At 58.4% G+C, this 22,115-nt stretch overlaps 1 protein-coding gene across 5 annotated transcripts; it reads right to left on the reverse strand.

Moving 5' to 3' along the window:
* Positions 1-388: 388 nt before the first annotated feature.
* Positions 389-21,161, reverse strand: PXDC1 (PX domain containing 1). 5 transcript variants are annotated; one of them, XM_025265038.3, is made up of 6 exons: positions 21,108-21,161; positions 20,625-20,763; positions 5,889-5,980; positions 5,407-5,524; positions 1,531-1,642; positions 389-1,356 (listed from the first exon to the last, which is right to left on the reverse strand). In XM_025265038.3, the coding sequence occupies exons 1-6, from the start codon at positions 21,144-21,146 to the stop codon at positions 1,239-1,241; spliced, it is 618 nt and encodes a 205-aa protein (XP_025120823.1). In that variant the 5' UTR covers positions 21,147-21,161; the 3' UTR covers positions 389-1,238. The 5 variants fall into 5 exon arrangements, with proteins under 5 accessions (XP_025120823.1, XP_025120816.1, XP_006080192.1 ...); XM_025265031.3 differs by lacking the exon at positions 21,108-21,161 and adding an exon at positions 21,075-21,106; XM_006080130.4 differs by lacking the exon at positions 21,108-21,161 and adding an exon at positions 20,932-21,102.
* Between the last annotated feature and the right edge of the window lie 954 nt (positions 21,162-22,115).

Genomic DNA, 22,115 nt, shown 5'->3' on the forward strand with positions numbered 1-22,115 from the left:
TGTTTCCTTTCCAGTTTAGATCCGCTGGAGAAGGGATCGGCTACCCACTCCAGGATTCTTGGGCTTCCCTGGTAGCTCAGCTGGTAGAGAATCCGCCTGCAATGTGGGAGACCCGGGTTTGATCCCTGAGTTGGGAATATCCCCCGGAGGAGTGAAAGGCTACCCACTCCAGCATTCTGGCCTGGTGAATTCCATGGACTTGGTAGTCCATGGGGTCACAAAGAGTTGGACACGACTGAGTGACTTTCACTTCTTTTTTGCACAGATCACTCCCCAGGGTGAGAACACACTTTCTAAAGGACAGCGAGTGCTGGGGCGGCCGGCCGGCCGGGCAGTGTGCGGGGTCGCCTGGCCCTGGGGCAGGGACAAGAGCCACGTGGTAAACAGATCAGAGGAGAGCAATGTGTTTTATTTCATGAAAATAGATTAAAAAACAGATTGTGTAAAAGAATTAGGATTCTCAATAATTTACTACTATTTACATGAGCAAATTCTGGTCATTAGTAGACTCTGTGAGGAGATGAACACGCAGAACCCAGACCCTCCCTGAGGGCAGCGGGGGACCCGCCAGGGACACTCGGTGACCTCCCAGCTCCCGTCTTCTCAGGCTGATGCGGTGGCTGCATCATCGCGAGCTTGGTGATGGGCAGGGGAATGGCCCCCGGCCGCCCAGGGCCCCAGCGTCCTTACCCCTCGCAGGAGGCCAGGTGGGCTCCATCCTCTCTTTGTCCCCCATGTGGGCACCGGTCAGCAGGTCCCCTGTGCCCGCAGCCGATACCCCACTCACGACCAACCTTCCGCCAACACCCCTGGGCTGACACAAAGCCCACAGCTTCTGGGAAGAAGGTAGGAGGCAGGACTGGAAGCCGCACATCCTGGTCCCGAGAAACCTGGGTGACAGAACACCCCTGTGTCGTCCAGAACCCGGGGACCCGGCAAGGTCTCACTTGAAACGTCCTGTGTGCTGGTCCAGGGGGGTCATGTGGGGGAGGGTGGCCGGGTGCCCTCCCGGGGGAGGGCCGGGTGTCCAGTCCTGGCCGGGGCCGTCTCACAGGCACTTGTGGTCCGCCGTCCAGGCTCGAGGGGGCAGGTCCCGGGCGGGCAGGCGGAGGCGCCCCGGGGGGCTCAGTCCAGAATGTCCATCTCGAAGGGCACCGGGCCGTCTCGCAGGCACTTGCGGTCCGTCCAGGCTCGAGGTGGCAGGTCCCGGGCGGGCGCGGGGAAGCGCCCGGGGGGGCTCAGTCCAGAATGTCCGTCTCGAAGGGTACCAGGTGATAGTAAGACAGGTTGGTGACGTAGGCCGCCGGGTCGTCCCCGTCCTCCAGCTCAGCGGGGAGCTCGCCCCCGCCCTCAAACCTGCGCGGGGAGGCAGGCGGTGAGGCTGGGCGGGCGCCTGACCCCTGGCCGCCCGAGCCAGCCCCCAGGAGTGGAAGGGCTGCCCGCGGAGTGCAGGCTCCCAGCCCGTGAGCACAGACGGGGCAGAACCCGCGGACCCAGCTGGGCCCTGCCAGCGACAATCAGCCCACTTACAGGTGCTCCGTGGGGTCCACAGCCCCGTGCTGGTCTTTGCCGTTCGGAATACTGTGGTCAATAACGATCGTTTCCGTATTTGCTAAGCAGAATCCATTGGACCTCATGATTTCTGAAAACGAGAGCAACAGGAGAGGTAATTCACAAGCGGGTCAGGGTTTGAAGTTCTGACATTTGGGGTCACGCATTTCTTCTCGTCCACCTCCTCCAGCTGACACTTCCTGGACTGCGTGCCCTGCCCTTCCCTCAGAAGACCACAGACCCCAAGAATAGGCACCAGGGGGTGGGGTTGGGGGGCATTACCAGGGTGGCAGCTGCCTGAACGCTGGCTAGCCCACAGCCACCAACCCTGGTCAGCAAGTCCCATGCTCAGGCCTTCCACCTACCTCACTTTAAAAACGTGCTTAAAAACACTCCAGATTCCTGCTGCTTTCCCAAGGGACCACCGTCTTCCACGCAGGCCCTGACGCACGCGGACAGCTCACAGCAGCGTTCTCTGCCCGGTCAGGCCACGGGACGCCCCGTGCTGCCCTCTCAGCGGGCGTCTGATGCCCTGGTTGTCTGGGGCACTGTTTCCTTTTATTTCTTATACCATAACCATCATTTAGATTATTTTATCCCCATGGACAGATTTGCTCTTTTTAAACAAGTGAGGCTGTAATTTCGTGTCTGCTTGTAATCTTTATAGGCATTTTAGGTACTTGGATCTCAGTTTTCTCAGCTTCTCTCCGTAGGAAGACACTTAGGGAAAGTATGCAAAACAGAAGGCAGAAAACTAGACTCCTCCTCCCGCTCCCAGGACAAAATGACTGTTCATCAATCAGATTTGCCGAGTAATGCTGAAGTTTTCCTCCGACTTTCTGGAGAAGGGATAGTGCATGTCTCACTGGCCCTTCCAGGTGGGCCGCTGGACCTGCCCACCGTGAGCGGCACCAGCAAGCGGCTTGTCCCCGACCTCCCCTCCCGGTGAAGCCCACCCGGAGCCCACCGCCTGAGACAGCTCGTGAGTCAGAAGAAGGAGCTGAAAACCAGCAAGAAGTCGGTGCTTGGAACCGCCAGGGTCAACGGCACCACGCGGTGCAAAGAGGAGGCTGACAAGCACCTGAGTGGGCAGAGAGGCCCGCAAGGGGACGAGCCCTGACAGCGGGAGAAAGACCCCCAACCTCACAGCTCAAAATGCGGGACAGCACAGAGCCACTTTTTTTTTTTAATTAAAAAACAATTTTGGGGGCCGCATCGTGCAGCACGTGGAATCTTAGTTCCCTGACTGGAGATTGACCCCAGGCCCCCTGCCTTGGGAGTGTGGATCTTAACCACTGGACCACCAGGGGAGCCCCCAGGACCACCTTCTTTTCTGCTTTTATTAACTGACTCAAATCTGTCCCAGGAAGCATGTAAAACCTCAGCGACCTCAGCACAGCCGGCTGACAACCCCAAAGCCTCTCTCCCACCGTCTGCAGGGGAGCTGGGCGGGGAGGGAGCTGGGCGGGGAGGGAGCCCACAAGTGGAAACAAGCACGAGAGCTGCAGATAGAGTCCCCTCATAGGGGAACCTCCTCGTCTTTATTAAATGCGGGATTTGCAGTTCTAGAACATGGAATCTAGAAAATGAGCCACACCCCAAAACACATTTGCTGCAAATCATTCCTTAATTGTCGGTGAAGAGAAGCCAGCTGGGCCTCCAGGAAACTCCAGTTCTACCACTTAAGCCTGTGAAGGAGGTTATTCTTTGCTGTTTCTTAGCCTGTAAAATCGGAGAAGGCAACGGCACCCCACTCCGGTACTCTTGCTTGGAAAATCCCATGGATGGAGGAGTCTGGTGTGCTGCAGTCCATGGGGTCGCTAAGAGTCGGACGCGACTGAGCGACTTGAATTTCACTTTTCACTTTCATGCATTGGAGAAGGAAATGGCACCCCACTCCAGTGTTCTTGCCTGGAGAATCCCAGGGACGGGGGAGCCTGGTGGGCTGCCGTCTATGGGGTCGCACAGAGTCAGACACGACTGAAGCGACTTAGCAGCAGCAGAAGCAGCCTGTAAAATGGGAATAACAGTGTCTATCCTAAGTGGCACTGTGCAGGGGGGGCGTTAAATGAGAGAGTTTTTATAAAGAATCTAACAAACGCTGGTGAAAATTAAGGCTGAGAGTGTACAAATGCCTGGCTAATAAAAAGTTCAGAGAAGGCAATGGCACCCCACTCCAGTACTCTTGCCTTGAAAATCCCATGGACGGGGAAGCCTGGTGGGCTGCCATCTATGGGGTTACACAGAGTCGGACATGACTGAAGTGACTTAGTAGTAATAAAAAATTATATTTCCAGGCTTCCCAAACCTGAATACTCTGGGTTTTGGGGCTGATATAAATTCAAAGGTGTATGCTTCCTTTTAAGCTGCACAGCTTTCTTAGAGTTGGTAACAAGCTCTTAGATTAACATGGTGTGAAGAATGTTTCCGGTTCCATTGACCCAAAGCCTCGCCCAAGAGGCCAGAGCACTAGCCAGAACCGTGGCCCTGGAGGCGGCTGGTCCTTATGCCACGAGCGCCTAGCGCCACCTCGTGGAGGCCTGGCCCCCAGCCTGTCAACCTGGAGGCCTGAGTGAGTCAAGGCAGGGCTGCCCCCCAGGCGGCATCGCCTCCAGAGAGGCCACGTCAGAGAAGGCTGGGAGGAAGGGTGGTGAGAGAGGGCCAGGGCCCTTTCAGGAGCGAGGGGAATTTAGCACAAGCGCAGTAGATGTGCACGGGCGGGCTTGTGGGAGAGAGACAGGCCCGGCGGGGAGGAGGCTGAGGGCCTGTTCCGAGGGTGGTTCTGCAGTGACGGGAGACCCAGAGGGGCCACCTCCCAACCTGCCCAGGACCACAGGAAATCAACAAACCAACGAGCCAGGAAGTCAGATACGGGGTGGCCCACATGGGTACTGACAACGTGTCCCCGGGGGGAGGCCCGGCTGCTGCAGACTCCGTGCCTGGGGACCCCCGAGTCTGTGCACACCCCGAACATGGGCCGAGGCTGGGGAGCAGGGCGGCTCTCAGCGGCCAGGACCTCAGGGGCTGGCGGCGCTGCCGAAAGAAATCGTGTCATGGAAAGGACTCCTGAACTGACCCTCTTCTCGTCTGGATACGTTCGTTTCCTCACTCGGTGAACGACGAAGGTACAGCTTACCTCCGGTGGGAGCACCCTCCCCGCCCCCCCAGGGGGTGGTCCCACACGGCCTCGCTCAGCCCAGACAAGTCCCTGGGCTCCCGGGACAGCCCTCTCCCTACAGAACGCTCCTCGGAGCCGCGCCTGCAGCACTGAGGAAAGAGTCGAGGCTGTAAGCGCGCTTGCAGCCCGGACCAGAGGAAGCTGCCAGCGGGCTGAGCCCTGGCTCCCCCTCGCTCCCCTGAGACCTGCAGGACAGCTGCCCATCTCCTCCTGCTGCTGACTTTTGCCAGAAGGCGCGGCCCAAGGCCCACACTGAGGAGCCGCACACCGAGTGTCCCTTTCTGTCCCACCTGCCCTAAAGCCCAGAGCAAAGGCAATGCTGTGCGAGCTGAACTCGTGTTTTTGCGCTTGGTGATGGATTCCAGCCATTCGCTTCAAGACGCCTCACTAATGCTTTCCTCACAGATTGTTTCTTTTTTTAAAGTAAGTTCTGATTTACACACCTTTGGAAGCAGGCAGCGAGCAAGCAGCAGGCCAGCAGGGAGAAGCACACCGCTTCACGAGATCTGGAAGCAGCCCCGCCCTCTGCTCCCGTCCTTCTGTCGGATCTGCTTTCCGGGCCCCCAGGGGGGCAGGCGTGCCCAGCACGTGGACGGGGCTGGGAGGTTTCCGGGCCCCTCGGCCACGCACAGCAGCACTGCACCCACACCCACCCGGCGCCTTCCCTGCACTCTCACCTGAGATCTTCACCGGACTCTGAAAGCCACATTGAATTTTATGCACGTTGTCATTCTTTAACACCTGATCCAGGGGCGACCTTTCGAAGAAGGTGAGCACGACTTCTGACCTGGAGTACTGGGAAGAAACATGTTCCTTCCTACACACGTTCCTCCTGCTGGCGGGATGGCATGGGCCACGTCCCCGCGCCCTGATCAGGGGCTTGGGGGGCTCGGGGCCCAGGGCAGGCAGGATGGGGACCGTGGGAACAACGCGGGCCAGGACTGCGCCGGCGCTTCACACATGTCCCCCTCACTTTCCAGTAAACCGTGAGCCCCCTGCTTCCGCTTCTTCCTGGGGGAGAAAACACTGGAGCTCCCAGAGCCCAGGGAGGCACCCTCTCCTTGGCTCCCGGCCCCGCCCCGTCCTCCACGCCTCCAGGAGGATGCCTGCCACCCCACCTGCCCACCCAGCACCCTGCCCCCCCGGCCCGCACCCCCACCTTGCGAGGCATGCTGATGATGGCCTTGAGAAGCTTCTCCACCTCGTTAAGCCTGGTCTCGATGTCATGGGCGTCCTTTATGGCGACCAGTCCTGGGGTCGAAGCAGAAACGCCTCCATCAGAGAAGCAGACCAGGACGGGGGCTCCCAAATGAAATACAGACCAACGGGCAGCCCACAGCGGGGACGCCACCTTGGGGTCACCCTCCACAGAAGGGCACTCAGGGCCCTCTGGGAAGGGCACTCAGCCTCACGTGGGCTCAGTCCTGCCCTGAGAGCCTGGTCCTCAGCCCCAGTTCAGGTTTCAACGACCCAAAGAGTGATGAAGGTGTGTGCTGAAGAGGGGCTGTCTGAAATCCACAGAGAGACCACCAAAGGCCTCTCCGAGTGGGACAGTCAGGTCAGCTCCATCTACACCCTGCACGGTGGGCAGGGCCAGACCCTGGCCCCGCCAGTGTGGTGGCTGCAGCCAGGGAAGCTGCCTCTCCCCGCCCCGTGACACAGCCAAGGTGACCACAGGGCCCTTGGAAATGGAGCCCATGCTAGAGAAGTCATTTAGATCTGGGGTTTAGAAGGGAAAAACCAGATCTTTACTCAGAGAAAACCAGCATGGGCATGACTCATGGCATCTTCCAGGGATCTGAGCTTCTACCCCTTATTCCAGTTACCAGACGTCTTGACTGGCTACTAGAAATCACAGTGCTTAGTCTTTAAAATACGAGAGCTAACAGGCGGGAGGAGAAGGGGACGACAGAGCATGAGATGGCCGGATGGCATCACCGACTCGATCGACATGAGTTTGAGCAAGCTCCGGGAGTTGGTGATGGACAGGGAGGCCTGGAGTGCTGTAGTCCATGGGCTCGCAAAGAGTCGGACACGACTGAGCCACTGAACTGAACAGCACAGAGAGTTGGGGTGCATTTCCGTCTCCCCGTGAGCTGTGCAGAGCACCAACCTTCCCAGGACTGGCCCTTCACATCAGCTTCCCAGGGAAGCAGCAACGCGGATTTCACGTGACCCGGGACTCACACCACAGAGGCTGGCATCCCAGAACTACTTTCAGTCACTGAATCTCCGTTTTCAGAAGTCCCGCTTTTGTTTGATAGAAGAATGGTTGTTCTTTTGCAGGCAACTCACTAAGTCCACATTGAGATAAAATTAACTTCCTAAACTGCCTGACTCAGAGGCCCCTCGCATCAGCTGGAGTCGAGGACGTCCAGCCAAGCTCAGGAGCTGGTCCCTGAACTCCCTGGAGACAGGCCAGTGCCCCTTCACCTGCTGACCCGGGCTCTGCTCCTCAGTGGCCTGTCTGGTCCTGACCAGCACTCTCGGCCACATGGGCCCAGGCAGCTGGCCGCAGACCCCAGACTCCGGTCCACACACCCTGCACCGCCCCCCGAGTGGCGGGCGCCCCAGCCGTTGGCAGACAGACGGGGCTGAGCCACCCCTCTCTCCCAGGCTGCCCGCCCCACTGCCACCCAGCAGGCTGGGGGCAGCAGGAAGGGAAGAAGCTATGCCCGGGGCAGAGTCTCAGGACACATCCTCCCAGGCCTGGCGCTTGTTTAGAAGTCCACACACACACACACACAAAACACCACACACACACACAAAACACCACACACTCCACACACACACACCACACACACACACACACACACAACATACACACACACTCCACACAACACACACACACACTCCACACACACACGCACACTCCACACACACACACCACACACTGCACACACACCACACACACACACACTCCACACACACCACACACACACACACTCCACACACACCACACACACACACACTCCACACACACCACACACACACAAACACCACACACTCCACACACACACACACCCCAACACACTCCACACACACACACACACCACACACACACACACTCACACCAACACACTCCACACACACACACACCACACACACACACACTCCACACACACACACCACACACTCCACACACACACACACACACACCACACACTCCACACACACACACACTCCCCACACACACACACCACACACTCCACACACACACCACACACACACACTACACACACACACCACATACACACACACTCACACCAACACACTCCACACACACACACACACCACACACACACACTCCACACACACACACCACACACTCCACACACACACACGCACACACCACACACTCCACACACTCCACACACACACACACACACACACACTCCACACACACACACGCACACTCCACACACTCCACACACACACACACACTCTCCACACACACACACACACACTCCACACACACCACATACACACTCCACACACACACACACACACACTCCACACACACACACAAGGACTTCCCTGGTACCACACACACATCCCACACACACACTCAACACACTCCACACACACACTCCACACACCACACACACACACTCCACACACACAACACACACACTCCACACACACATGCACACTCCACACACCACACACACACTCCACACATACACACCACACACACACACACATCACACACTGCACACACACACACACCACACACTCCACACACACACTACACACTCCACACACACACACACACCCCACACACTCCACACACACACACACACTCCACACACACACACACCACACACTCCACACACACACCACACACACACACACCAACACACACTGCACACACACACACTCCACACACACCTCCACACACACACACACACACACTCCACACACACACATACCACACACACACACTCAACACATACACACCACACTCCACACACACACACACTCCACACACACACACACACACACACACACTCCACACAGCTCCGCCATCCTTCTCCCGCTGCGGGCAAGTCTACGGAGGGAAAGAGGGATACTGCAAAAATCCTCTGAAAAGTTGTTTTTAGAGAGGACAGTTGTATAAATCATCCCCATGAGGTGCTTCTTTGTTCTTAGACAAGAAAACCATCACATTTCAGTTTTTATGACACCTAGAATACTGCTGTTAAATCACTCAGGTCGTCATGTTTTTATATTCTGTAAGGACAATACAGGAAGATTAGCCTTGTGTATGGCCAACGCACACAGCACATTTATACCCACTTTCTAGGACATAAAGCCCGCCGTTGGGTTTATAACCACCAAGGGTGCCCCTGAGTCGGTAAACACACTCTGTTCCCTGCTGACCTTCCTTTAGGGCTCCTGCATCAGATGCAGTGCACAGGACGCCCAGGGCGACGTGCACTTCCGACACAGTGGCTAACGCGGGAGTGTGGACAGACGCATTGAAGGCTATTCGCTGTTTATCTGGCATCCAGATTTACTGGGTGCCCTGTAGCTTCACCTTCCTGCTGATCTGCTTCCAGAAGGAAGCAGAGAAAGGCAACAGGTGCTTCGTCAGACTTCCGGTAACACATCGCGTTCTGGCTCGGGGCACAGACCCTGGGGACCCTCCCCAGCTCGTGCCCTGTGACCCCCCCAGCTCGTGCCCTGTGACCCCACGCCCTCATTCTGAGTGGGGCCCGGTAGTTCTTGCCCCGCCCTGTGTCCTCAGCCTGAATTCTGTCTGTGGAAAAACTTTAGCCAATGGATGAGTTTAACCAGAGAAGTGAGGACAAGCAGGGGAAAAAAAAGAAAAACAGCCAAAGGAAACTACATGATAATGACCGTCAGTAAGCATGGTTGAGCAGCTTTAGTTTCTTCTCAAGAGCCACAGGTAACATTCGGAGCCACTCCTGTGAGCTGTCTCAGAGACACGGAAACCGCCCCCCACAAGTGGAGAAAGCACATGATGGCCAGGCTGCAGCAGTGACGTGTGTGTGTGCACACGTGTGCTCAGCCTCAGTCGTGTCCAACTCTCTGTGACCCCGTGGACTGTAGCCCACCAGGCTCCTCTGTCCATGGGACTCTCCAGGCAAGAACAATGGGGTGGGTTGCCATGCCCTCCTGCAGGGGGTCCTCCCGACCCAGGGACTGAGCCCCAGCTCTTACACCTCCTGCATTGGCAGGCGGGTTCTTTACCACCAGCGCCGCCTGGGGGGCCCCAGAGGGGAAGCAAACGGTGCTCCTAGGAGACAAAACACGCGTCAAGACAAGAGCGGCTGAAGACATTTCAACAGGGAAAGAAGCTGCCACAATCCCTCTAGCAAGCACAGAGGAACAGGCGATTGTGTGACGCTCTGGCTTTTCACTGGGGCACTTTAATTTCCCCCAAACAGATGCCCAGAGACCACCAAGGCAACTGGGACCAGCGTTCCAGAGACCACCAAGCCGATTGGGACCAGCGTTCCTGAGGCAGGCCCTCCTTCCTCCGAGGGAACCTGTCCACGTGAATGACCAGGACTCTGGCCTCTTCCCAGGGCGGGGGGGCTGTGGCAATAGATTCCGCTGGGTGCCTCTGAGAGGCTGCCCCCTGCTCCTGCAGAGCCCCTGTCCCAACCTCACATCAGAGCAGGGAGGGGTCACCACCAGCCACGTGGCCTCCAAGGGCCGGGCCCTCTCCAGACTCCGGGACCCACATTTCCCTCCTCTCCTGGGCCTGGAAATCACTGTCCTTTGGTTATTTGTAAAGTGGGGGTGGGGTGGGGAGGTGAGGGGTGGGTGGGGAGGTGGGGGATGGGGTGGTGGGGGATGGGGAGGTGGGTGTGGGTGGGGGTGAGGGGTAGGGGGTGGGGTGGTGGGGGATGGGGGATAGGGAGGTGGGGGTGGGTGGGGGTGAGGGGTAGGGGGTGGGGAGGTGGGGGATGGGGTGGTGGGGGATGGGGAGGTGGGTGTGGGTTGGGGTGAGGGGTGGGGGGGTGGGGTGGGGAGATGGCAGGGAACACAACGGGTACCTGGAGACCACATCATCGCCCAGGACAGATGGCGCATTGAGACCCCAGACCAAGCACACGCAGTTGGGGGCTTCCTGCTCTACCTGTTCTGTTCTTCCTCTGTGACCGACAGCTTTGCATTTTACTGACTGGTACCGCTCTTGCAAATATCATTGTTTACAGTAAGGATTTTAAATTTTATTTTAAAATATGTGCTGAAGTACAATAATTTGGGATTATCTAGGAACATTAGCTTTTGTATTCCAAATATTGTTGATGGAGCAAAAACTGTGGCAATCTTGTTTGACCCAGTTTTACTGTCTGAGATCGAGGTTCTAAAAACTGCAGGAGGGTTAGGTGGTTTTGAATTTGCAAGGTTGGGCAGAGACACTCCAAGGCCTCTTGATTATGGGCTGTTGTCATTCCAGGACCAGCCAGCAGAGGGCTCCAGCAGCCCGCGAGGACCCGCGCATCCACGTCGTCGTCGTCGTCGCAGGAAACTGGCTCGGAACATTTCACCGTCCTGGAAAATTGTCTGTTTCTGATAAAGCACAGTCACTAATACAACGTCAATTTTAAAAGTTCACTCTACACAGCTTCTGATGTGAGAAGTTTATCCAGACGTCGCCCAAAACAGTTAACAAGTTGAAACCCAAAGACTGACAACATGACTGTACGTAAATTTCAGTATGTTGATTTCACATCCTTTTCCGGGGTTAAAATTCAGGCTAGAGCAGCCAGGGGGCCCTTTCTGTCCAAACTGGCGCAGTCTTGAGAAGCAAGACCACGACATGAGCTTCTGTGAGTTCCAGGATAGGTCTTTATACGAACACGAACACCAACTCGTTCTTGGAACCCAAACTGAGCACGCTGGTACGAGCACAAAGATCAGGCTCTGAGCAGACACGGACCACTGTTCTCACCGCTGACACCGGGCCCCATGCCCCACTTCCCTGGCAGAGGCCCCGGTGACCGTGCCAGCCTCCAGGGATGGGCTCGGGGCGGAATCCAGCTGAGCGCCTGGGGCCCCTTCAGTTCTGGGTGTGAACACAGATCCTTCTCTGGTCAGTTGGGAAGGCGAGTCCGTCACCCAGAGAATGCAAGTCTCTCGACTGGAGACCCATGACAGAGCCCCGGGGAAATCTTCTGTGACGTGAACTCTCTGACCAAATCAAGTAAGACATTGCATTTCAAAAGTCCACCCTTCACTGTCCAGAGAAGCAGACAGGTTGGACAAGGTGAGGAATGCAGGGTCACTTTGTCTGCACAAGAGATATACATGCTTTAAAAGCTGCTGTTGCTGTTTAGTCCCTATGTCGTGTCCGACTCTTTTGCGACCCCATGGACTGTAGTCTGCCAGGCTTCTCTGTCTATGGGATTTTCCAGCCAAGAATACCGAAGTAGGTTGCCATTTCCTTCTCCAGGGGGTTTTTTCCAACCCAGGGATCGAGTCTGCATCTCCTGCATTGGCAGGCAGATTCTTTACCACTGAGCCACCAGGGCACAGTGTAATCAAATTTTGGAAACAAAGCGTTTTAAATTTTCCAGGAAAACCCTCCATGATAACTTCCTAAATATGTGTTGTCTGTATAGACAGTCAGGGTAAAAGCAGCGGGGACTCACTCAATGAGCTCGAGAGCTAACCCAGGTGATTCTTCTTCATTACATTCAGCGTCCAGACCGCAGCCCACTCTCCCCAGGTGGACTGCGGCCTCCCACCTCAGCGCTGGGGCTCCGGTCTCTGCCCTGGGCTCCCCCTGCTGCACACGAGGCTCAGTCCTCCCCACTGTTGGCCTCCCTGGCCCAGTGACGCTCATGGTGACACTGGAGGCCGGGAATTTCTCCCCTGATCCTCCCAAGGACAAAGAAGGGCAGGGAGAGCAGGCAGTGGAGACAGAGGGCAGACACGAGGCAACACGTCTGGAGACCCGGGAGCCGGCTGAGGGAAGACTGCTTGGCTTCTTCCCATGCCTGTGAGGTGCTCCCCTCGCACCAAGCCCTCCTTCCCCAGGCCGCCTCCTTCTCCTCCAACCACGAGCAGAATTCCTTACTCAACTTCAGACTCAGCATGCCTAAGGAGCCACTCGCTCAGCCTTAGTTTGCCTTAAAACTCGGAAGGAATTTAAGGAATAAACAGCACCCGCCCCAGGCCCTCAAACAGGAAGCCCTGGGCTGCGTCAGGTGATGGGCACCAGATGACAGGACCCTGTCCCCGGGCTGGCCAGGACGACGGGCACAAGACCGACATGACCACAGGGAGGCGTCCCCAGGGGGGCGCAGCAGGGAACTTCCCAGGAGCCTCTTTTCAGCGCTGGTGACCAGAAGGGCTGATGGAAGTCTCCAGTCACCCAGGGAAGTAAACATGAACAAAAGCGCCCATGAGAATGATTTTAGTGGGACAATGATACCAAGCCCTGGCAACGCCGAGTGCTCGCTCACAGTCTCTCCCGCATCGCTCCCACAGCCCCTCCTGCAGCTCCAGGCGGAGCCCCACAGAGCGCGCACACCCAGCCCGCATCTCAGGGTTCTGCCGTCACCGCACACCCACCTTCCCTGGCTTTGAAGGCCCCCAACCACAGGCACCTTCTGCCTCTTGGGAAAGCATGGATAAAAACACACAGCGGAGCCGCAGCAGGCCCACGCTATTTTACAAAGAGAAGAGGACCGCGTCCCGGGGGCCAGCCCCAGGGCAGCCGGGTGCTACCAGCAGGGCCCGGTGCTGAGAGGCAGGGCCAGGCCTCCCTGTGGACATCTGGTGGGAAGTGATCACGGCCGAGACGCTCCAGAGCCAGTGATGGTCGTGAGCTTCCGACTGCTCCTTCCCCAACCGGGAGCTGGCCCGGTTCACCTGGGCCCACAGCGAGCTGAGACCACAGGCCACATGCCACCGACAGGGGCGGAGTGTCCGGAGCCTGGACAGGGGGCTCAGAGTGACAGCCGAAGCGGGTTCGGAAAGGAAACCCAGCATTAGGAAGGGCGGGACAACGGCTCCCAGGAGGCGGGTGTGGCCGCCTCGGGACCTGGGGGACGGCAGAGCCCCACAGCTCAAGCCAGGGGCCCTATATATGGAAGAGGTTCAAAAATAGGTCTGTAAAGCAGAGAGATTACCCAAAATGTCCCAGAGAAGGGAAAATGGCCCCCTCCTTGGAAGAGGGGGACCCCCTGCAGGGAAGCCAGGCTGGAGGCCACACCGGGTGCGGGCAGGGCAGGACCCCGGCCCCAGCGCGGCACCCGCCGGGCGGGAGAAGGTGACCTTCACGCCGCTGCTCCAAGGCCTGGAGCCCTGCAGCCGCTGCTGTGTCTTCAGCCACTTTCACCAAGAAAGTGAACTCGGGGTCCTGCAGTTGGCCCCCACATCAGACAGCGATCTCCCCTGGGGAAAGCACGGAGCTCCGTGCCCCGTCCGTCTGAGAGCAGGACCTGGGAGTGAGCGCTGTCCCTGGAGCTGTCTGTGGGCAGGGGCATCCGGGCCCAGCTGGCAGGTGCTGGACACCTTCCCTCCACCCCAAGTCTGACAGAGGGTCTGTGAGGACATAGGCAGATCCAGGTCCCCAGGGGCAAGGATGAACAGACGTCACCCCAGCACACACGCAAGCGCTCAAGGAGGGGCCTCACTTGGAGAATCGCTGAAAACTCCGCGTTCAAAGCCGGGCCCTCTATCAGCTCCTCCCGTCGGTATTCTGCCTCCCCTGACGCTCTGACAGGCACGTCTGGCCTCTCAGTAAACCCCAGGCTCTCCCTCCCAGACCAGCTGTTTTTGAGCACTTCCCACAGCTTCCCTGGGCTTCCCTCGTGGCTCAAAGGGTAAAGAAAGAATCTGCCTGCAATGCAGGAGACCCGGGCTCGGGCCATGGGTCAGGGAGATCCCCTGGAGAAGGGAATGGCAACCTATTCCAGTATTCCTGCCTAGAGAATCCCCATGGACAGAGGAGCCTGGTGGGCTACAGTCCACGGGGTCGTGAAGACCAGGTCATGACTGAGCGACTAAACCCCACACACATACCATCCCTGGCGCCTCCCCTGGTCCTCCTCCAACCTTCTCAGCACAGCAGCCAGGCTGCCCGTCCATCCAGTCTCTGCGCTCCCCGCTCTCCATCTCCAGCAAGAGCCTCTCACTGAGCGCAATCTGCCCACTCCTCACCCCCACCTGGCACCTGCCCTCCAGCCACAACAGCCCTCTCACTACTCAGACACCGGGGCTCACGCCCGCCTCAGGGCCTTTGCACGTGCGCTGGCAGCCCCATCCCAGGCACTCACGTCCCTTTCTGCCCCCTCCCACCACCGGCCCATCTGAAAGTGAACCCTTCACCTGCCCCAACAAGTTACAGCTCCTCTCCTTCCCTCCTTGAATTCCTTTCTTCTGAACATGTACAACCATCTACCATATTTTTAACTTGTCTTGATCATTATCAGATTCTTCAAACAAAGACACAGAATCATGAGGGCAGGGGTTTGTCTGTTTTGTTCTCTGCTGCATCCTCAGCACCTAGAAGCTGCCCAGCACAGGGGAGGCGGCTCGGAGAGACTTGCGGAGTCAACACAAAGCCCAAGTGTTGGTGCTACAGTGTTCAGGAACCAAAGACCACCTGACCACCTTGGAAATAGAATCTCTTGCTGCGGAGATGACTGTATAGGGCCTGAAATGGGTGCTATTAAAAAAAAATTATCAAAATAGTCCCAAAATTCCAAGGAGTCATTGGGAAATTCTGCATGATTGTCTTTTAAAGCGTAAACCTTTCCAGACGTGAGCGATGTAACAGGCAAGTGGCCTTGCCACATCTGGTCAGGAAGCCCTGAACCAATGTATTACGCAGAGGAGATTTCAGTTGGAGACTTGGCCCACCTGTGTCAGAGTGTGGATAAAAGCAGAGAGGGATGCCTCGGTCACCCAGAGATAATATGCACAGGAAGCAGCCGCCTCCCTCCCCTGGCAGGGGGACAAGGAAACAAGGACGCAGGCATCAGATCCGGACGCAGGGGAGCGTAAGGTCAAGATGCCAAGGAAAAGGACAGAGGAAGCCGGACAAGTCCCGAGCGCTGCCTCGCCCAGACGGAAGGCCAGGGAGGCAGGCCGGTGAGCCCCGAGCCGCCACTGCACGCAGGGGTTTAATACCTCACCGGAAACACACACATTCCACAGACAGACGGCCAAGGCAGCAGCAGTGTGTGCAGAATGCAGGGACAGTACACTCGCTGCACAGAACATGCTCCCACCGCAGCTCCCCAGGGACCCCCCCAGAGGGCTCCGCATCCCGAGTGCACGCGGGATCTCGGAGGCAGGTCAGGGCCAGGGCTACCCCGTGCCCTGGAGGTGCCCAGTCTTCTGCTGACAACAGCCACCAGCGGCCAGGATGAGCTCTGAAAGCCAGACTTGCTCACAGAACTTTTGAAAAAGACAAGAGGGCCAATCTAACCCAGCCCTGAAATATGCAATAAGTTTAAACTGAGGGCCTCTAATGGGGAATTATACTGAGAAAACTTGCCATCTCAACCAACACCCACTTCTGGATGCCTTTTGCATGTACGGTTTGGACCTCCAGCCCATCTTTTTATGCAAACAATAAATCTGCCTGGAAATAAAGTGAACTCTTCTTTGACCTTATGGAGACGTATTTTATTTAGCAAACAACTTCCCCGGACTTACAAGGATTGAAGGAAGGAAAAGGCCTTCCTGTGGGTGTACGACATGCTCAGGTGGTGCTGGGGGCAGCGGCGTGCCTCCAAGCAGAGAACCGAGACCCAGACAGACGGTTGATGTTGCCCCTCCTCGGCCCCAGAGGCGCTGAGCTGGCCTCGCAGGAGGCCCCCCCAGTCAGATGGCGGTCTCCCCACTTGTCTCGACTGTCAGGACTCTAGCCGGGAAGATGGTTCCCACAGTCCATCACGGGCCGTTAGAGAGCGTGCACACCCAACCCTGGTCCTCATCTAACTGCCCCGCACCCCATCACATGTAATATCCACGTCTTTGTGGTTTTCCCCTTCAGACGCTTAAACGCAGCTATGCGATCCCTTCTGGGTCTTGGTTTCTCCCTGTTGACCACGCTCTTCCTGTCTCCCTGAGGGTGCCCACTCGGCAGAGGCACTCTCTGTGCTGACACTTCAGAAACTCAGGACTGACCCAGTGCAGCCTGCACACAGAGATAGAGCTGGGAGCGTGCAAGCGCACAGCGGGTGTGCGTGTGCACAGCAGGCGTGTGTGTGCATGATGGAAGTGTGCGTGCGCACAGCGGGTGTGGGTGTGCATGATGGGAGCCTGCCTGTGCACAATGGGGGCCTGTGTGTGCAAGGCAGATGTGGGTGTGCAAAATGGGATTGTGCATGTGCAAGGCAGGTGTGGGTGTGCACTATAGGGGCAGGTGTGTGTGTACATGATGGGAGTGTGTGCACGGCAGGTTTGTGTGCACAATGAGGGTGTGCATGTGCACGGCGGGTATGGGTGTGCATGATGGGGACGTATGTGTGCAAGGTAGGTGTATGTGTGCATGATGGGTGTGTATATGTGTGCACGATGGGGGGTGCATGTATGCATGGGGGTGTGGGTGTGCACAGCGGGTGACATGCCTCACAGTCACCCACCTTCTGCACAATGTGGGTGTGTGTGTGCACAGCAGGGGTATGTGTATGGCGGGTCACACTCACACTCACAGACACACTTCACACTCACCCACCTTCTGCTCAGTTTCCTCACCAGGTCCCAAGACAACTGAAGCTGCGCCCTTGTCCCCAAACCCTGTGACCCTCGTCAGAAGCCACTGAGGGTGGCAATATGAGCCACATCCCCGGAGGGCTTACTACTGCCAGACAGGGGGCACGCGTGCCAACCCACACAGGGAAAGTGGGCGCAGAGTCCTGCATTAAGGGGAGGAGCCAGCCCGGAGCACCACTGAGCGGGGTCCTCTGACAGTGAGACCTGGAGGCCCGGGAGGGGATGAGGGGAGGAGGGAAAGGCAGCCTCTGCGCTAGCTCTGGGGGGCACCTGTTTGCTTATGGCCCTCCCCATTCCAGAGAAGATGAAAGGCATTGAATAAAGCTGGTCCTTCATCTAAGCTTTCCTGATTTGGGCATCCAGTTGATACATTGAAAATACAGTAATACACACACACCCATACAGCGAGTCCAGGTAAACTGCTGCCATGCTTGGGATGGCATTGAACTCCCCTCCAGAGCAGCCATCAGCCTGAGACTCCAGCGGCAGGGCCGGCAAACTTGCCAGCGTTGGGAGACTTGCCAAGAGACGCGTCTGCCAGAAGACGTGTCATGAGAATGAGCTAATTACCCAGATAATTCACACTCGGGGCGGGGCTGTCACCAGTGGGGTGGAGAGTATCCCAAGACCTCAGGGAGACGCCCCCGAAGGTGTCCCTGGGCTGCGTTCAGAGGACGGTGCCCGCCTTCTCAGCAGGGCAGGTGGTCCTGCGTGTGGGGTGGGGAGGGGGCCCAGCCCTCCAGCCTCAACTTCAGCCTGGGCTCCCTCTCCTCCAGCCTCCTCTCCACGGCCTCCAGGGCCAGATCGTGGGCTGCGGAGAGGAAATGGGAAGCCACCCAGTCCCTGAGAGCCAGGAAAGTCACAAGGCCTGGAGGCGGCGGCCCGGTTCATCAAACCCAAGGCGGACCCACCCCAGCGGCCCCTCCCGGGGAGGGACAGAGGCCGCGTGGCACCTCGCACTCGGGCTGTCGGCCACCCGGCCACCAGGGACAGGAGGAGCGGCCCCGCGGGGTTGGGGGGGTGCCGCCAGACAGAGCGCGCCCCCCGCGGGACGCTGTCCTTAACTCTTCCCCAAGGCTCCCGCAGCCCCTCCGGCCGCGGTCGCAGGGGCTGGCCGGTGGCCCGCCCATCCCGCCTGCCTCGGCCCGCACGCAGACTCCCGCCCGCCCGCCAGCGGTTGCCATCCCGGCTTAACAAGTGCCCCTGCAGGCCCCCCACCCCCCGCACTTTACACAAGCCCACTCCCCTCCCAGACCTCGAGGCCCTCGGTCCCCGAGGCCCCCGACACCCTCAGCCACCCAGTCCTCCAGGCCGGGCCCACGCCCACCTTGGCGCAGCGGCGCGCGCGCCAGCTCCGGCCGGTCCTCCGGGAAGGCGTCGCGGAGGCGCTGCCACAGGCGGCCCAGGTCGGCCAGGCTGCGGTGCAGGTATAGCACGCTGCGGTCCGACCACTCGGTGCGGATCTCGAAGAACTCCTCCTCGTCGCCGCGCCGGCTGACGACGAGCCGGCGGATGCCGTTCACCCAGCAGCCGCGCACAAACATGTTCACGAGCGACGTGCCCTCAAACACCGCCGAGGCCATGCCGCGGGCCGCGCATCCCCAGCCGGCAGGGGCGCGCCCGCCCGGGCCGGGGTCCACCCGCGGCCGGGGTCCGCGCGGGGTCCGTCCGGGGCCGGGAGCTGTCTGCAGCCGGGATCTATTCCGGGCCAAGGTCTGTCCGGGGTCCACCCGCGGCCGGAGTCTATCCGGGGCCGGGGTCCGTCCGAGGTCTGTCCAGAATCGGAGCGATCCGGGATCTGACCGGGGTCCGCCAGCGGCCGGGGTCCGCGTGGGGTCCGTCCGGGGCCGGGAGCCAAATGCAGCCGGGATCTATCCCGGGCCGGGGTCCGTCCGAGGTCTGTCCAGAGTTGGAGCGATCCGTGGTTTCTCCAGAGTCCGGGTTCGCCCGAGGCCGGGGACGGGCCGAGGTCCTCCCTTAACCTGTCCGGAGATCCGCTCGGTAGGGGCCCGCCCGGGGCCGGGGTCCGCGCGCTCTCCGGGGTGGCGCGGCCACAGGCTTATAAGGCGCTTCCCATCGCGGGCGGCGCGGTCCCGACGTCGAGGCCGAGGGCGCCTCCGCCGTCCCCGCCTCCGGGCGGAGGGGTGGCCTGGCCGCCGCGCCCTGCGCCGCCTCCAGAGCCCGCGCTGCTGGGGCCGCGGGTCCCCAGGCCGCGGGGCGGAGCGGAAACCCTAGCGCCGGCCCCGCCTCCGCGCCCCGCCCGCCCGCCAACCCCCTCCCCGGGCCGCTAGCCGCCGGCCCGGCCCGGAAGAGACTGAGCCGGCCCCGGGTGGCGACTGTTCTCGTTTCGTTTCTCGATCTTGGGAAACTCTCGGGTCGGGGGGCTACGTGCCCCACCCGACCTGCGGGAGTGGAAGCTGAACTTACGCGCGGCGGGGCGCACCGCTCCGGGGCCCCGGCGCCGGGACTGTCTGCCGGGTTCCCGCCGCCCGCACGTCCACCCCGGGCCGGGCCCGAAGCCGTAGCCGCCCGCCCCGCGTCCCCCGCGCATTCCAGTCGCGCCACTGCCCGGACGCGGCAGGGGACAGACGACGCGGCGGGCCCGCGCCGGCCCCCCAGGACCCCCACCCCCGGAAGGAGAGGGAACCCGCTGCTCAGAAGCAGGCCGGGCCGGCGGTGGGAAAGGGCCCAGGGGAAGAGCGTCCCCGCCTGCCCTGGGCGCGTGCTGAGCCCTGGGGTTTCGGGAGTGGCCCCGGGGCAGCTGCCCGGGGGAGAACCCAGGGTCGCAGCCGCCCGCTCCGCATGATGGTCCTCACTGGGAGGTAACTTCAAGCCAGAGTTCAAGACTCGGAAGTTAGTTCAGGCTTTGGAACTCAATTGCAGTGTCTTGGGCGACCTCACGTCGCCCTAGGCGGGGTGGTCAGACCCAGGGCGAGGCCCTTCAGCGCTTTGCACTTCTTGAAAGTCTAAAGAAGCTCGGCAGAAACTGTGGGCACCGAGGGCCGGTTGCCGGTCATGTGAAGCAACTTGTCCGAGGGATGTGTCCCCCACACCTCCAACACACCCCCAACACACCCTCACACACAATCACCATCTCCAAGTTTTGCTCAGCCGGCTCCAGTGACTCGCCCATATCAGATCGTCAGCTTTCGTCCAAGTTTTCATCCAAGTTTATCTTTACCTCCCGTTTGCCTTGTGAGCTGGGAAGAAAAGGTGTTTTCCACAGGCTGGCGACTCCCCAAAGTGGCAGCAACCTGTCCGTGCTGGTGACTGAGGGGCTGACTGCTGAATCCTGGTGACTGGTGGGCTGACCGCGGGGTCTGCAAGAGAGACCAGAGGGTGGAGGTGGGGGGCGGGGCCGAGTATTCCCCCCGCCGCCCCCCGCCCCCCGCCCCCCGCCCCGCACCCCCGCCGCGGCAAAGCCCCACTGAGGCCTCCCGCCTCTGTGCCCCTTCCCCCTCTGCCGTTGGGCTGGGCATCTCTCCCACCAGCATCTCTACAGATGCGCAGGAGCTTTTAGGAAGTCAAGTCAATCAGTCACATCCGACTCTGTGCGACTTCTCTAGCCAAGAGTACTGGAGTCGGGTGCCATTTCTTTCTCCAGGGGAGCTTCCAGACCCAGGCATCGAACCTGGGTCTCCCGCATTGCGGGCAGATTCTTTACCCTCTGAGCCACCAGGGAAGCCCAGGAGCTTTTATGCATCCAGCCAAATCTTTCCTGGGAGCAATCAGGTCTTGGTTTCCCTGTTGCCTAGGAGACCTAACTTCGTGAGGCAGCCCTTCAGCTGTGCCAGGCACTCTGGTCACTAAACAGAAGGAAGCATTTTCCTGTCAGCAATGTTTGTTTAAAGAGACCTGGAACTAGAGAGTAAAAATAGCAACTGCCCAGAATTACTAATCATTACAGAGATTCTGAGTCAAACAGTGACCTGCCACTTTTTAATCCATTGTTTTGATACAGATTTTTAAAAATCTATTAAGAAAAATTATCCAAAATCTGAAAATGAGACCAGAAAAACAGTGATCCTTTCTATGTCCTATCAAAGGGTATTTTTCAAGCCCAAGGATTAGTTCCTTTTCTAGTCAAATGTACTGGTGTTCGATGCTGCTATTTACTGTTAATGAAAGGCATACCAAGCTGTAGATTTGTGCACAGAAGAGATGCAAATAATTTTTGTCCCAAAGTAAAGTTAACGTCAAAGGCTATAACGTACTGCTCTATAAGACACTGACCATTTTTATATCTAGCCTTGCAATCTTATTTTAATATAATCTGACTCTACAAATCCATTTCCACAAATGGTCCTTGAATCAGCTTTTAATCTTATAAAACGTCCTCAAAAATTAATGAGGTGAATAAACTTTTGGCACCTGTGCATGCCATATTTGTAGAAAGATAAGAGAGTCATGTTTAATTTGGAAACTTATACTTGGGAAAGTCTGACAAGAACGGGAGATTTTGCCAGGTTATGGAGAAACATGTACCCTCCTTGAGTACTGATTTGGGGCAGCCCATTTGGAAAGGGCTCTTTGGAAGGCAGTTTGGCAATTGTTGTTAAAACTGAAGACAGTGCAGCGCTCGTGATCCAACATTTCCTCTTTTAGAGTCGATCCAGAGACACGATCCCACGTGAGCACCAAGGGAAATGTGCAGTGTTTGCCGTGGTGAGAA

This window comes from Bubalus bubalis, chromosome 2 (assembly GCF_019923935.1).
Source record: "Bubalus bubalis isolate 160015118507 breed Murrah chromosome 2, NDDB_SH_1, whole genome shotgun sequence".
Taxonomy (NCBI): domain Eukaryota; kingdom Metazoa; phylum Chordata; class Mammalia; order Artiodactyla; family Bovidae; genus Bubalus; species Bubalus bubalis.